Source organism: Hylobates moloch, unplaced genomic scaffold (assembly GCF_009828535.3).
Source record: "Hylobates moloch isolate HMO894 unplaced genomic scaffold, HMol_V3 SCAFFOLD_20, whole genome shotgun sequence".
Classification (NCBI taxonomy): domain Eukaryota; kingdom Metazoa; phylum Chordata; class Mammalia; order Primates; family Hylobatidae; genus Hylobates; species Hylobates moloch.
In genome coordinates, this window is record NW_026652295.1 from 31,012,418 (window position 1) to 31,028,876 (window position 16,459).

The window sequence follows — 16,459 nt, forward strand, 5'->3', positions numbered from 1 at the left end:
AGTCCCAGCTACTCGGAGAGGCTGAGGCAGGAGAATGGCGTGAACCCGGGAGGCGGAGCTTGCAGTGAGCCGAGATTGCGCCACTGCACTCCAGCCTGGGCGACAGAGCGAGACTCCGTCTCAAAAAAAAAAAAAAAAAAAAAAAAAAAGCTCCCCAGATGATTGTAATGTGCAACAAATTTCCACCAAATTAATAGACCTACTGCTCTAGTCATCCACCTGGTACCTTCATCCAGACTCATGACTTCAATTTCCAAACTATACACCAATTTGTAAAACACTCCAGTCATCTTCCTCTCACTCCACGGCAATATATCCACCTGACTACTTGGCATCTCCACTTGGGCACCTCAAATTCACCAAGCCTGTAACCTGAATTCACGGTCACCTTCCTGTATCCCATCCCCTTCCAGAATTCCCCATTGAAGCTCAGGGCCCTGCCATTCATCCAGCTTTACAAGCCAGAAACCTAATAGCCCATTCAAGGCTACCATATTTCTTTGTATCTACCTGTATTTTCTCATAAACATCTCTTTAATTCGTTTCCTTCTCTCCCACTTACCTTCATTCTAATCCAAGCTTCCATCCGCCTCTTGCCTGAGAACTGTAATTGCCTCCTGGCTGCTTTTTTTGTTTTCTGAGACAGGGTCTCACTCTGTCACCTAGGCTGGAGTGCAGTGGTGCGATCATAGCTCACTGCAGCATTGACCTGCTGTGCTCAAGCAATCCTCCCACCTCAGCCTCCTGAGTAGTTGGGACTACAGGTGTGTGCCATCATGCTCAGCTAATTTTTATTTTTTTTTGTAGAGACAGGATCTTTCTATGTTGCCCAGGCTGGCCTTGAACTCTTGGGCTCAAGCAATCCTCCCACCCCAGCCTCCCAATGTGCTGGGATTATAGGTGTGAGCCACTGTGTCTGGCCCTGACTCTTCCCTCTGCTTCCACTCTTGCCCTCTGCAGTCTCACAAATGCAATCGGGATGTCCCTCTCAAAATGCTTCGGTATCTCCCTTCCAAATTCTCTTAGAACACTGACAAACAGCCCTACCATCACGTGTCCCCTGCCCCCACTTCACCACCCTCCCTCCCTCCATTCCAGCCCCACCAACCTTCAAGTCCCTCACACTCTCTGTGCCCATCCCCAACCCCAGGCCTTTGTATATGCTGTTCCATCCATGTGGAACACTGTTCCCTTCTCTCTTGGCCTTCTCATTCTTCAGGTCTCAGCCCACCATTTGTTTCACAGGGAAGTTTTCCTGACCAGGTCAGGTCCTCCTATCATGTGATATCACAGCATCATGCCATTCTCACTTGTAGCATTTATAACAATTTGCAATCATATATAAATAAATATTTTTTTGAAGTCCAAAGTAATAATAAATATACTGTGAGATTATTTTATTACTTTCTTGCCCACTAGACTGTAAAGTCCATGAGGGCAGGCATGGCACCTATTTTTTTTTCTTGGCTGCTCTATCCCTGCATCTGGCACATAATTGGTGCTCAATAAATATTTACTGACTATATGAATGAATGAAAAGTTCAATTTAAATGCAGGACTAGCATTAAGGCTGGAACCAAGGGCAGGACCAAGGGCAGGGCTAGGACCACGGACAGTGTCTGGGACTGGAAGTTGGTTAGACAACAGCCACCAGGGCAAAGGCAGAATCAGAGGCCAGGCCAGGGCGGATCCTGGCAGGACCAGATGGTACAAGCACTTTGGAAAACTGACAGAATCTACTAAATGTACTAAAGGTGAACACATGCAAACCCTATGACCCTGCAATTCCACTCCTAGGAATACACCCAACACAGCAGTACTGCTCATAATAGCCCCAAACTGGGAACTACTCAAACGTTTCACATCAGTAGAATAGATTAAATAAATTGTGGTTTATTCACACCGTGGAATAAAATAAAGCAGGAATGAACTATAGTTATATGCAGTAGTGTGATGGATCTTACTAAGATGAGGTTGAACAAAAGCCAGACACAGGAAAGAGCATGCTGCATAGTTCTATTTATGTGAAGTTTGAGGAGAGGCAACATTAATCTGTAGTGCTCCAGGTCAGAAGTGTGATACTCTTGAGGGGGTAGTGACTAGTGGTGGCATGGAGGGGGGCTTCTGAGGTGCTAAAGGTATCTTGTTTCTTGATCTGGATGACAGTTACCTAGTTGTATGTTTGTGGAGTTTACTGAGGCAGGGATTGGGGAGCACACAGAGACAAGAGGTGGGAGGAAAGGTAGTAGGGGGGTCCCAGGATGAGACAGGAGAGAGGGCTATGGCGAACAGCAGTGTGAAGGGGCCAGTCAGGATTCAGCTAGGGTGAGGAGTTGAGGACAGATGTTGAAAGGTGCCCAGCTCTTCCAGACCAGCGGCTGGGGAAAGGAGGAGGGCAGGGTGGGTGTGGAAATGCTGACCGGTGAGGAGTGGGGGATGTGTCACTGGTAGGCGGAGGTGACTGTGACACACACACACCTCCGCCCAACACACACACATCTTCTGGCTTTCTACTCTTAAACTTTTCTCCTGGATCAGAGAAAAAGGAGTTTTCGGGGCTACCAGCCATTACATTCTGCTACCAGCCAGCAAGAGACGGAAAGGGAGCTGAACAGGGACAGAGTGTTTCCACACCAAGAGGCTCCCCACCCAAGAAAGCCCAGGCCGAGAGGCCTGGCATACAGAGAGCTGCCCTTTCCTGTCTCCCCAGCCCTTCTCTCAGCCTGGAGTATAGCCTTGGGTAAGAGATGGGCTCTGACTGACCCTCAAATCCTGTCACTTTGTGTCTAAGGCCATGCAAATCACTCCCACACCATGGGAGTGCTTGCACAAATATGCGTACACATGTACACTTACAAATATATTAATGTGTGCTCATCCACAAATACAAACATACCTGCACAGACACACAAATCCACCCGCTAAACTTGCATCCTTGCAGGTACACATATGGGTGCCCATGCACACATGCACACACACTTAATCTCCCCTTCAGGTTTCCTCCACACCTAGTCATTGGGTGATGCCTAAGAAGGCTGATTTCTTGTTGGCTCCAAGGGCAGTTCTGTGAGTGAAAGAACCTGGATGGTGTGAGAGGAACCAAGCAGGAGGCCCTTCCCCAGTGGGGAGCAGTGGACGCATGGCCTCCACCATACTTCCCCATACCCCTGGAGGCCTCTGTGAGTCGTCCAGTGCCCCTCTCCAAATAATTGGATTCCTCATCTTTCCCTGCACAGTGGGGGGAAAACAGAGAGGGTCTTTGCAGCAGGAAGGAGTGAAGAGAGCTCACCAGCTTTTCTGGAAAGCTGGTGAGATTGGTCTAGAAGAGCAGAGCAGCCTCCAGTGACCACACACCCAGAGGCTCCTTCCCAATCTTCTCCCTCCCTGCCCTGTTGCCACCACCCACCCCTCCAGCTCCCCATTCCAGCTCCCGGAATAATTCTTCTCTTCTCTCAGTACTGGGCAAGCAAAGAATTGGGTGTCTCTTGTGTCTCCCCTTCACCATTCCCCCTGCCACTATGTCTGGGGTGGTTCTCTGCAGTGTGTGTTTGGAGAGAGATATGGCCTCACCCTCTTGGCACCCTCCCCACAGTTGGAGGGCTGGCAGGGATGGGGGCATCTTCCCAAACTGTGACTCAGCTTCCTGGGTATTTTCTGTTGTAGCCAACTTTAACACTTTGCTCATTAGGGACTGTATAGGTCCCAAGGGGTGGGGAGAGGGGCTGGCTTCCATAAGAGATGTTCCGGAGATGGGGGTTCTGGTCCCGCCCCCACGCCTCCCTCTGACCCTCCTGCTACACCCCCAGTTGAATCTGGCAATGAGAGGTGAAGGTAGAAGGCTTCTAGGAGTGAGACTAAAAAGGGAATGTGGGGCTCCCAGATATTGGGCTGGAACCAGGTGGGAAGGAGGTGTCAGGGAGGGGTAGGTTGGGGAATCCAGATGCTCCTTATTCTGGGGAGCTAATCCGCCTGGGAATGGAAAAATTAAGAGAAAGGATTTCCAGACCCCAGTTGAAAATGGTTAGGGGTGCAATGAGAGACAGGAAGGCAGTTTCTGGTCCTGCACCTAGTGGCTAGGTCTGGAGTGAGCAAAGGAAGTTTGAGGAATTGAGGTGCTGGGTCCCCAGGGACTTGGAGGCAGGGTCAGGGAAAAGAGGAGGGGCTGGAGATGCGGGAAGTAGGGGCGGGGCAGGCAGCAGCTGGGGTGTTTCCGAGTTGCTTCCCAGTAGTTCCTCTCAGTTCCACTTCCAGTTGTTTCTATGCCATTAAATTCTTTCCAGGCGAGATAAGGGGCCCGCCCGCCCCACCCGGGGCGTGTCACGTGTACTGGTGGTGGGGGGCGGGGGCGGCGGGGTGAGGGAGAGCGCGGGTTCAGACGGACAGAGGCAAGGGGAGCCTGGAAGGGGCACAGAGTGAAGACGGAGCCCCCGTGCCCCCAAAGGGATCTCTCAGCCATCCCAGCCCTGCTGAACCGTGAGTCATGAGTGCGGAGCTCTCGCCAAGAACAAGTTTTAGGATCCTTTCTGCAGGCTCTGTGCACTTCCCAGACCCGAGAGTCCTGACTGTCCCATTTCAGTATTTCCTAAAGAGATCTCCCAGACCTCCCTCCCTGCAACTCTCACGCTGCCACCTAGGGAGTCCCCATTTGGATGCCCAAAGAAGCACCCTCTGGCACCTCCTGGAGCCCGAAGCCCCCAGAGCCTGGGCTCAGCTGCTCCAGCCTGACACTTGGGATTCCGTAAGCACTTTCCTTCCGTGGTTCAGTTGGCCACCAGTTCAGCCTAGTCCTGTCTTCCCGCCAGCCCCAGCACCTCCAGGGCCCAGGGGCTCACCTCACCAATAACCACTTCTACCCTGGTTCCACCGTCTGACTCCTGGAGTCCCTCAGTTTGTTCCCAGCCCCTGTCAGTTGTCTGCATCCCATCCAAACCCTGACGTACACCGCCCACCCCAACACACACATACCACCCTCTCTTCCCAGACACTCCTTCACAGGGAGCCTGGTTCCCAGTGAATGCTCCTATGTCCTCTGTCCTGAACAGAAGTCCTTGCTCTGGAAGCACTGCTGAGAGCTCACCTGCCACACCTTCACCTGGGATGTGGGGATAGGCGAGAAATCCCTTGCCTCTCCTTCTGGGTCTCCCCAGAACTCTGTTCCTTACCTGGGCAACCGGGCAGCTGCAGTGCCTCTGCACCTGCTCTGTCCCCAACCCCGGGAGGGTGGCGTCTCAGGGCAGGACAGGGAAGACTCCCTCACTCGTCCCCTGCAACAGGGGCTGAGCCACAACCAACTGTGGATCTCGGCAGCGACAGTGAGGAGGGAGTCTGCAGCGAGCAGGGGAGGAGAAGGGGAGGACCAGGATGAGGTCAGGGAGGGGAGCGGAGATAGGGCAGGTCCTCCCACCCCTCCCAGGCCCTCCCACATGCCACCCCTCCTCTTCTCCTGCCCCCACTCCCTGTCTAGCATCACTGTCTCACCATACCCTCATCTCAACCCCCAGCCCTGGTCTTACCTCCCATGTCCTTTCCCTATGCCATTTTTAACTCTCACCCTAATTTTTGCCCAACTTGACATCCCCCACCCTTCCTGCCATTTCTTTTTTCCCCACCATTTCTCCACCTGCTGCCCCTCCTCTCTGACCCCAGTGGTTTCCTCTCAGCCTATATCCTTCCTCATGGCCAGCCCCCTTCCCCTCCCTCCCCCATGCTCCCCTCCCATCTCTTCCCAGCCACTGCTCTAGCTTGGCTCTCTGGATCGCACCCCATGTCTATCACCCAGTGCTGGCTCCCTCATCCTCTCACCAGTTCTCCCCTGGCAGTCCGGGGCAGGGAGCAGGGGCAGGGGGCAGGAGGCAAGAGGCAACCTCTTTCTCCAACTGGGACCATCTCTGGGACCCCAAGTCCCCACCCTGCCCCAGTCCCACCATTTCTATCTTCCCTGCTTATCCCGTCCCCAAGCCACTCCTGCTTTCTGTTCTGTTCAGTCCCTCTCCTGTCACTGCCCCCTTTGCATTCTCCTACCTCAGCAAGTCCCTAGAGAAAGAGTAGGTGAGGCTTGGGCACTGGCAGGGCAAGGGCTTGGGTGAACACTGGGACATAGAAGCCTTGGGGAGGAAGCTGGGGTTGAGGGGGGACAAGGAAGGAAAGCCTGAAGGTTAGGAGGAAGGGTTAGGGTTGAAGAAAGGGCTAGAGGCAGGAGGCAAATGTAAGGGTGGGTCACCTGAATAGAGGGCGAAGTGGCGGAAAGCAGGGTCGGGGGCTGGTGCCTGGGTGCTGCAGGGGAGCAGGAACAGAGGCGGGGACAGGTAGGGGCTGGAGGAAACGGGCACTCTGTCTCTGGTCCCAGGCAGACGACTGACAGCCAGAGGACAGGGGGGACAGGGAGACAGACACACCCCACATAAGTCTGTTGGGTGTTTCCCTGGCTTCATCTCCCCATGTGCTGCCCTGACAAGGGGCTGAAAAAGAGACTTTGCTACAGAGGAGAAATATCCCAGCTGAGTGGGAACCCACTACCCTCAGCTTCACAGTGAAGACTGAGTCTCTCTATCCCGCTACAGACCTCACCACTGAGGTGTAACTTGGCCAAGTCACAGGTGAAAGGGACGTGAAGGAGCCCGTATGTGCTTGATTCTGCCACATGGGTGGCGGCCCAGGTGTCTGCACACCAGGTCAGATCCCCACGGTGGCAGGTGTGTGGTGTTCCTGGGTCAGGGAGTGCCTGCACTGTATGTGGCTGTGGCCAGGTGCCTAGTAAGCTCCATGTGGCCAAGGGCAAAGGCACACATGGGCTTTCGCGTGGGTGTCCCCGTGTGTGTCCGTGTGTCTGGGTGTGTGTGGCTGTTTTTTTCCTGGCTTTGATGGGGAGGATGAAGTCAGCATCTTGGACAGAGCCAGGCTCAGCTTCCTTCCTCTGCCTTGGCCTGAAGCCCCCAGAGCCAGCAGTAGGTAGCAGCTTCCCAAGGATCTCCTGGCAGGAGGTGGGGAGCACTGCAGTGATAGGATGAGGGAGGGTCTGGAGACAGCATCACACACAGAGGGCAGAACACAGGGTATGAATTTCCTCTGACACCTTCAGATTTCTGTTCCACGGTCATATCCTTTAGTGTGTGTGTGCGTGCAAGCGCGTGTGCCTATGCCCTATGTCCTGGCTTTATTATTTAGGAAGAATGGTCAACGTAAGTACATTTGGCACAGAGAGTGACCAGGGACCCCAGAGAAGAGAGGAAGAAGGATGGTCCTGGGATGTTCTGGAAGCCCACTGTTGGGGTCTCGGAGAGAAATGTGGGATTCCAGATGCACACACGCTTATAAGGCATTTGGGGAAGCCACTGGAAGCTTGGCAGATACAGTTTCAGGTTCTGAAATTATCTTTGTTTACCATTTGATTCACCCTTTGGTTTCCAGGCTCATGGAGAAGCTCATGTCTTATATGTTCACATCTTGTAAGAAAAGCACTAAGCCTTGCATAGTGTAGGTGACCAATAAATGCAAGTCAACACTGAAATGTGAAAGGACTGGGAGAGAGGAGGGGGAAAGGGTAAGGAGCCCAGGTGTGAAGGCAGGGAAGCCTAGTGGTCAGAGCTGGGGTTGGCTTCACTGAGGTGTCCTGGGTGGTGGGTAGAAAGGTCAGTGTTGTCCAGAACTGTCCACAAGCTCCAGCTGTTCTCTGTAACCTCAGTCCCTGTGTCTTCAGCTCTGAGCCTCCCTCCTTGAATGATCCTCCAAGTTCCTGTCCTGACCTCAGGAGGAAAAGGGATGAAAGATAGAGAAAAGGAAAGGAAAGATAGGGAGGAGAGAAGGCAGACACAGAAGAGTAAGGGCAATTGAGGGCAAGGACCTGAAGGATGAAGACAGGGGAACAAGAGATGCCAGGGGCTGCGGTCCAAGAAAGCAGTCCCAGAGAGGAGAAAGATAGAAAACACTTGTGCCTGGCTTCCGTTTACAAAAGTTTCCTACACAGTGCGGGCATTAATCCCACTTGGTGGCTGAGGAAACAGAGGCTCATAAACATTAAGGGTCTTGTTCAAGGAGCTAAGTCAGTAGTGGTGAAGGTGAGTCTCATCCAGGTGTTCTGATTCCTAAGCCTGTATTTACTCTCCTCCCTAAACAACTCCAGGAAAGGAAAGGATTGAAGACTTAGGGAAAAAACAAACGAAGTGGCTTCTTTGAAGCACTTGTACAAAGAAGGGTGGAGAATCCAGATTTTTTTTTTTTTTGAGACGGAGTCTCGCTCTGTCGCCCAGGCTGGAGTGCAGTGGCGCAATCTCGGCTCACTGCAAGCTCCGCCTCCCGGGTTCACGCCATTCTCCTGCCTCAGCCTCTCCGAGTAGCTGGGACTACAGGCGCCCGCCACCACGCCTGGCTAATTTTTTTGTATTTTTAGTAGAGACGGGGTTTCACCGTGGTCTCGATCTCCTGACCTCGTGATCCGCCCGCCTCGGCCTCCCAAAGTGCTGGGATTACAAGCGTGAGCCACCGCGCCCGGCCAAGAATCCAGATTTTTGAAACTTCTTTCTGCATCCAGTTATTGTGTAGATTCACTTAGAAGAAACGGCATCAGATGGGGAAGGGGGTGGTCAACATTCCATTATTGAGAACTGGGGGCGGGGTGAGGATGGGGAACACAGAATGAAAAGACAGACTCCAGGATGAAAGATGGGAGAAAACTAAGAGGCTACAGCTGAAAAGGGGGCAAGGGAGCCTCAAAAAGAAGGGTTTGGACCCTTAAAACTTCCTTTGCCTAGAGACATGGGTGTGGGGAGAAGGGAGGAGGAAGGACATTTCTATCTCGTGACAAAAGAAAGTCACACAATTGTTTTGTTCTCTGCTCTGAGGCGGGTGGGCGCCTGTATTTACCAGAGGGACCCAGGTCGCTGTGGCAACCACACATCTGGGCCCCGGAATCCAGATGTGCTGTATCCAGAAGCCATAGCAGAACGATGAGGCAAACATCAGGCTCCCCAGTGCTGGCCCCCACAGCTGGGAAGAGGATGGAGAATTGGTGTGGGAAGTAAAGGGAGTGGGGGAAGGAAGGAGGAGGAGAGGACCAAAGTGGGGGAAAAGGGAGGAAATAATGGAAAGGGGCAAGAAATGTGGACGAGGGAGCAGAATGGGAAATAGAAAGGGGGCGGCATGAAAAAGGGAGGAGACAAGCACAGGGTCAGCGGCAGCAGCAGATGAGAAGACCAAGAAAAACAAAGGAAAAAGACAGTGAATTAAAAAAAATTTTTTTAAAAAAATAAGGCCAGCACAGTGGCTCATGCCTGTAATCCTAGCACTTTGGGAGACCAACATGGGAGGACTGCTTGAGGCCAGGAGTTCAAGACCAGCCTGGGCAACATAGCGAGACCCCACTTCTATTTTTAAATTAAAAAAAAAAAATTTAAGACAGTGAAACAGTGGATGGGGTGGGGAAGATACAAAAGAAGCAAAAAACAGCGATGAATAATGGGTCAAAAAGAGGTCGTGATAACTGCTGAGGTAGAGAGCAAAGAGGCAGGAAAGAAGTCTAGAAAGAGAAAGGGAGGGATGATGAGGTCAGGGATGAGAGAGAACAAAAGGTGGGATCCTGAGGAAGAAATACAGGAGATGATGGCACAAGGAAAGCAGAACAGAAAGACACAGTGGGCATAGGGCAGGAGGGGCCAATGAGGGGCAGGAGTGACAGCGACCTGGCATGCTGGGTGGCCTTGGGGGTGTGGCCAGAGGAATGGAGATCCACATGGGACTAGAGGGCAGCAGCCCAGACCCTGCCCGGCTTTCACCCCGCATCAGGTACCCACTCACCGTCCTTCTCAATCCCTCCTGTCACCACAATCCCTCAGCCAAGAGAGGTTTGATGTCTCATCCACACCAAAGTGCCAGCTGTCCATTGCCAATCAGCAGAGGAGCAGGATGTCCCACCCCAGGGCGCCCCCTGAGATGCCAGCACTTCAAGTACTTTCCCGAACTGGGGGCAGGAAGGAGGAAGACAACGGGACAACGAAACGGTGATGAACCCAAATGGGATAAAAGTGGAAGAAAGGACAACAGAGATGGGGACAGAAAGGGGCAAGGGATGAGGAAAAGGTGTATCTATTATGGACCAGGCACTGAGGACATCGTCTTTCATCCTGTCATCAACCCTGATTAGGAGGTAGGAGCATCCCATCTTACAGATAAGGAAACTAAGGCTCAGAATGTTTAAGGACATCTACTAATGAAAGGCAGGGTAGGGAATCCAGCTCAGGTGATGTGCTTCCAAAATCCTTGTTCTCACTGCACCCCCTCCAGAGATAGGGTGGATAAGGCTCAAGGACTCTGGGATAGAAAGCACAGCTGAGAAGCTGGGCTGCCCTCTGGAGGGAGGAAAGGTCTAGTTCCTGGGAGCCCTGGTTCCAGGTTGCCATAGTTACTTGGTCTGTTTTCACCCCAAACACAGTAATGGGTGAGGGCAGCTGGAGGGGTGTGGGGGTTGCCTGGCTGGACACATGAGGTTCTTCCTCCCTCCTTCAGGCCTGGGCTTGTGGCCCAGGCAGCCCCTGTCCAGTCATCTGGGCATTGAGCCCAGGCCCAGCTCACACCCTCCAGCTGACCCAGGACACTCCTGCAGGGTCAGGCCTGAGGCACTGCTGGACAGGAGCAGCTGGAGGGGGATTCTTCCAGGTTGGACTCAGACTCAACCCCTCACTTTGTCCTGCTCCCCTTCCTCCTAATTAGAATGCACAGCCTAGCCAGGCATGGTGGCTCACGCCTGTAATCCCAGCACTTTGGGAGGCCGAAGTGGGCAGATCACGAGGTCAGCCTGGCCAATATGGTGAAACCCTATCTCTACTAAAAATACAAAAATTAGCCGGGTGTGGTGGCGTGCACCTGTAGTCCCAGCTACTTGAGAGGCTGAGGCAGAAGAATCACTTGAACCCAAGAGGCAGAGGTTGCACTGAGCCAAGATCGCGCCACTGCACTCCAGCCTGGGTGAGAGAGCGAGACTCCATCTCCAAAAAAAAAAAAAAAAAAATTAAAAACGTAAGAATGTACAGCTTTTTCTGCCTGCCCCACTGTTGTCTTTGTCTTTCATCTCTACTCTCAAGTCTCAGTCCCCTCCAGTTTAGGGCTTAGAGAATATCCTGCCACATCCCCCTTCCCTTCCAAATACCACCCCTTCTTCACCGAGGCCCCCACTTCCTGGGCTCTGAGCCTCTGGCTCCAGCTCTCCTTGTTTGTTTGAGCTGCTCATCCTGGACAGCAAGAAGAGGGGGAGAACCTGTTGGAGAGCAGGAGACCCAGAGGCTGCTCACCCTGAAGGGCGTGGGGCCCCATCTTTCCTGTTGACTCACATTCCAGGGATGTGTATCCTCTAGTCTGTCACGCCATGAGACATCGTTGCTAGACACAGATATACCCCAGAGTTGCAGGGGTGAGAGCAAGGGGATGACATACAGTCTGTGATCCCGCACCCACCCCACCTCAGAGCCAGCTATGTCTTCAGTGCTTGATTCTTTGATGCTGGCTCTGGAGAAGCCACTTTCCCCCAAACTCCCCATCATGAGCCAGGAAGGCAGCCACCATTCCTTCAACTCCCTCCAAGTTGTTTATTTAATAATAATAAAAAAGAAATGCACACACATAAACCTGAACTCCCCCCCCACCCCACCCTCCCTTACTCCCAGTAACTAGCTCCAAAATACAAAAACTTCCCTTGTCCCACCTGGGGACTAAATTCCCACCTCCATTGCCATAACATTAGAGAAACAAAATAAAGAATATGCAGCAGCTCACTACCCACCCCACAACTGAACCTCACACAATCCTCTCAAACAAAGAAGCCGGGACTGGGGGTTCACAGGAATGAGAGGAGCCCTATATTCTGAAAAGGGATGAGAAGAGAGGTGAACACCCCCACCTCAAATAAGTGCTTAACCCCCACACCTGGTCTTTCCTTTACCAATTGCCCCAAACCTGGGGATCAGGGAAATTTGAAACAGTCCCACCTGGCCACCTGGTACCCCCTCCCCCCGTTCTAAGTCAGTGTGAATGACAGAGGTCAGGGATGATTGAGGTAGAGGGGCTGGTGGGAGGCCTGGTGGGCCTGGCTGGCTGCAGAGGCTGGCAAGGGGCCACCTGTGGCATTGCCTGGGGTTGGGGATGGCTGTTTTCGGAGCGAGGGGGGCACTGTAGAGGTCTTGATGTGAATCACCCTGGTGTCCATGACCTCACACTCGATCTGCATCATCTCCTCATAGTCCCCTGGGGCCCCACGGCCTGACAGGGTCTCTGTAAGAAGGGGAGAGTTAAGGAAGAGGAGATGGGGAGGCAAACAGGGATTGCAGGGAGGAGGGGAGGAGGTCAGAAAAGTAGAGGTGAGCAGAGAGGAAAAGGGCGGGCAATAGTGAGGAGGCAGATCCATAGTGGGAGTTAAACAGGATGGCAGGGACAGAGTTTGGTGCAGGGACAAGGAGAGGGTAGGAAAAGAAAAGGGCATTGATGAGTGTGGGGTCACACAGGAGAGGACATCAAGAGAAAAAAGGAAGTGAGAGTCTAGCAGGTTCCTGGCCCCCCGCCTCTGCCCAGTCATCTACCCAAGCACCTTCACCAGGGAAGGACCCTCACCCTCGTCTCCCTCCCAAGTCTCCTGCATGGTGCTCTTCCCTCCACCCACTTCCTGCTGCTTCTCACCTGTGGGTCCAGCAGCCCTCTGGATGCCCTGCTCCTCTCCCCCTTCCCCCTCAGCTCCCAGGCTGGATCCCCCTGTTGGAACTGCCCCCATACCCAGCAGGGAAAGAGTTACCATTGGGGGCCATGGCAGGCATCACCAGGGACATCTTGGGCCGGGAGGTCTTGTTGTGGCTGATGGCTGGGAGCAGCAGGTGGTCCTGGGGAACAGATGGGCCAGGCCAGAAGGGTGGAGGCAAAGATGCCAACAAGCTCCCCAGCCCTACTCTACATCCCCCCACTGAAGACAGACTGCTGGGAACCTGGGGTGACAGAGATGGAAGGGCAGGAGAAACTCACCCTTCGGAAAGAGACAACATAAAATGTGTCTTCCCGTCGGTCAATTGCATCCAAGAACGCTGGCTGCGAACGGTCTGGGTGGCGATATAGCTGCAGCTGGCCCACAGAATCCCTAGGCAGGTGGGGAAACAGGATTTGAGGGGAACTAAGCCCAATGCTCAGTTTCTACCAGGGAAGGGGGTAGGATGAGAGAAAAAGACAGGAGACCCCCAGTGGAGAAGGGAGGTATAATCCCACTGGTGACAGTAATGACAGGCACAGGACAGCTACTGGGGGTACAGCTCTTGAGAGTGGAATTTCACTTAATAAGTAAGCACCCCACCCCACACTCACCTTTCCGGGGGTCCAGGGGGTTGGATGGGGACTGCCTTAACTGGAGGTGACTTCTTCCGTGGCTGAGACTTCTGGAAGGAGAAATATCTAAGGACTTGGAGAGGGTGAAGGGAAAAGGGAAAGAGACAAACGGCCCCTGGAAGCTGATGCCACCTCCCACTCAACCCTCCACTTCAAACGATCCCTCAAACTTCCACAGCGAGATGCCCACTAGAAATCCCCAGAAGAGGTCTTTAGCCCTTGTCTTCAAGTGACCTTCCGTGAACCAGCCACCCGCCCTACCTGTCTCTCCTGGGCCCTCTGAGGGATCTTCCGCCGGCCTCTCTGGTGGCGCTGGACCCAGCCGCTCAACTCATCAGCAAGCCTGGGGAAGTGGAGGAGGCTCAGGACCTCCACGCCAGGCCAAGATTCCCACCCTCCTTGCCCACCCACAGGAGTGAGGAGAGGGCAGGAAGCGCTGGCGCTTTAGTACACAGGCCAGCCAGGCTGACTGCAGAAGGCCTTGGGAGGCCAGGGGGGCTAGATGCCCCAGCAATGAATCCCACACCTCAGGGACTCGGTGCGGTTGAAGTGCCGGCAATCAGAGGAGAGGAAGAGCTGGTCTAGGTCTCTTAGTAGTAGCTCCTTGGCGCCCCCAGGGAAGGCTGTCAGGTTGCTGGAGTGAAGCAGGAAGGAGACAACACTTGGAGACTGTCCAGCACTCCCACAACAAAGAAGGCGACGATGGCAAGAGAAAGCTTTGGGTCCGCCTCATTGAAAGCAGGGAGAAGACCAACTCATACCCTCAAACGAGAGGGGGGCCCTCTCTCTCTGTCCTCACCTGAAACTGGGCTGGTCTGTGGGGCTGGGCTGGGGCTCCTTAGGGCCCTGGGAGGACCCCTGGAGAGGTTCAACTCCATGAACTGGCTCTCGCTCTGAGAACCCCAGCAAGTGTCTCCGGGGTTGAGGCTCCCCCTTGTTCATCCGAGGAGAGATGGGAGCTGAAGGAGGCTCACTGATGCTGTGGATAAAGAAGGACTGAGCACAATGAAGAATTTCAGCTGTATCAAGTGTCTAGTTAAGAATAAAGACTCTGCGGATGGACTGCTTGAGTTTGCAATCTGTTATACAAGCCTGAGTCTGCCTCTGTAAGATGGGAATAAGGATGGTTCCTACATACGAAAAAGAGAGTGCATCACCTAGAGCCTAGAACTCAGTAAGCACTTAATAGTCACTATTTCTACCAACATTATCACCATCATCTACGCTCCACTGGAAAAATAATGGAGCAGGAGGCCGGGCAAGGTGGCTCAAGCCTGTAATCCTAGCACTTTGGGAGGCTGAGGTGGGCGGATTGCCTGAGCTCAGGAGCTCGAGACCAGCCTGGGCAACAACAGTGAAACCCTGTCTCTACTAAAAAAATACAAAAAATTAGCCAGGCATGGTGGCGTGTGCCTGTAATCCCAGCTACTCGGGAGGTTGAGGCAGAAGAATCACTTGAACCCAGGAAGCGGAGGTTGCAGTGAGCCGAGATCGTGCCACTGCACTCCAGCCTGGGCAACAGAACAAGGCTCCGTATCCACAAAAAAAAAAAAGAAAAAAGACAAATAATGGAGCAGGAAGGGGCTGGCCAGACACATCATCGGTGCCAAGGACACCAGAACCATTTGTGTATAAGCAGAAGGAAATGGCCTAGGCCAAAGCAGGCAGCTAGGAGGCTGCAACGTGGGCTCCACCTGGAAGGTTCTAGTGAAGCAGGGAAGGTCTCACCTGACGGGTCCAAAGTTGAAGGCAATGAAGAGAAGGAAGACCATGATGCAGACCACCTTCCTGTTTCCAGACCCTAACTTGAGCTCGCTGTTCTAAGGTACAAAGAAAGAGACAAGAAAAAGGGGAATCATTCCAAGGAGGCTGTATTCCTGTTGGTGTCCCAGGGACAGACCGGTCTTACTTCAGCCAGCAGGGCCTCCAGCCGCCGCCGGAGGGCAGCATTCTCCCGGCGGAGCTGCTGGTTGTCAGCCAGTACTGCCTGCAGCCGAGCCTCCAGTCCCTGCAGATACTCTTTCTTCTTTCTCCGGGACTGGCAGGCTGACTCCCGGTTCTTGATCATTCGCTGCTGCCGCTTCAGCAGTTTTGCCTAGGCACCCGGAAGGTCAAAAAAGAATGACAGATGAGTTGGCAGAAGGGGACTATGCTCCCAAACCCCAGGGAATGATTTACCCAAAGCTCACATGGCCACTTCCCTGCCTTCCTGACCCACCTACACAGCCAGAGAGGTTTTCCCTCTCTACTCAAACATGCTAGGGAAGGGGCCCTTCTCTCAAACATTCCCTGCTACTGCTCCTCAGAGGTGGGAAAGGTTAGAGTGTGGGAAGAACTTCCTCCAAGCTGGTGGAAACTCTTTCCTTCGTAACTCTTCCTTCCTGTCAACCCACATTTGTAGGGTTCAAAGTTTAACCTTGTTATACTGCTTATACAGTTTACCTGATTTTCCCCTAGGAGGCAGCCTCCCTCCCCAACTATGGCCACAACCGTAGTCGTATAGTACAGTATGACTTCCTTGCCTTTAATTTATGGAGACCAACCCCATTTCTCCATCTGCAGTGACAGCAAACCTAAAGGAACCTAAAACTACCTGGAGTTGATATTCATATAGAAACAGGAGTCCATTCTGACCCCCAGAATGATCTAATGGGTCTGCTTCCTCATTTTTTGCTCCTAGGTCTCAACTCCCTCCTCATCCCACAGTTCTCTCCATGACAGACTTCCCTCTTCCCTTCCCATCACTCGCCCTACTCCTCTCCTCCCCAACACTTACATCCACTTCAGGCGGGCAGGAGTTTCCAGGCATAGGAGCGGGAACGATGCTCTTCCTCTCAGGCCGTGGTAGAGAGGGAGCCGGCCCTTCAGGCTGGACTCGAATAGCACCCTGGATGAGGACAACTGGGGACACTGGGGCAAGTGAGCAGAGGAGGTCAGAGGGCTGTGCACTGGGTGGGGTCGTGTCCACACCCACACCACAGCACCCAAGGGTTGGCAGCCTCAATGGCTGCGAGCTCCCTGAAAGGGTCAATGCAGCCCGCCTCCTTTTCTCCTTCTTTTTCTTTTTGGAGATGGAGTCTTGCTCTGTCGCCCAGGCTGGAGTGCAGTGGCG

General features: G+C 53.3%; 3 protein-coding genes across 3 annotated transcripts in view; all 3 read right to left on the bottom strand.

The window, feature by feature from the left end:
* LOC116460316 (HLA class II histocompatibility antigen, DRB1 beta chain) overlaps nt 1-16,459 on the bottom strand; it is a 121,752-nt gene that overhangs the window by 57,676 nt on the left and 47,617 nt on the right. The window lies entirely within an intron of this gene.
* The window catches only part of LOC116460315 (HLA class II histocompatibility antigen, DQ beta 1 chain), a 198,197-nt gene that overhangs the window by 8,739 nt on the left and 172,999 nt on the right, over nt 1-16,459 (bottom strand). The gene's annotated exons all lie outside the window — the stretch shown is intronic.
* LOC116460313 (cyclic AMP-dependent transcription factor ATF-6 beta-like) lies at nt 11,621-16,453 on the bottom strand (the record flags this gene model as incomplete). The annotated part of the gene is made up of 10 exons (XM_032141371.2): nt 11,621-12,255; nt 12,770-12,854; nt 12,994-13,105; nt 13,327-13,397; nt 13,609-13,690; nt 13,874-13,981; nt 14,147-14,326; nt 15,076-15,167; nt 15,257-15,442; nt 16,124-16,453. Coding segments are annotated over 10 exons (1,476 nt in total), but the record flags the coding sequence as incomplete, so codon positions are not given.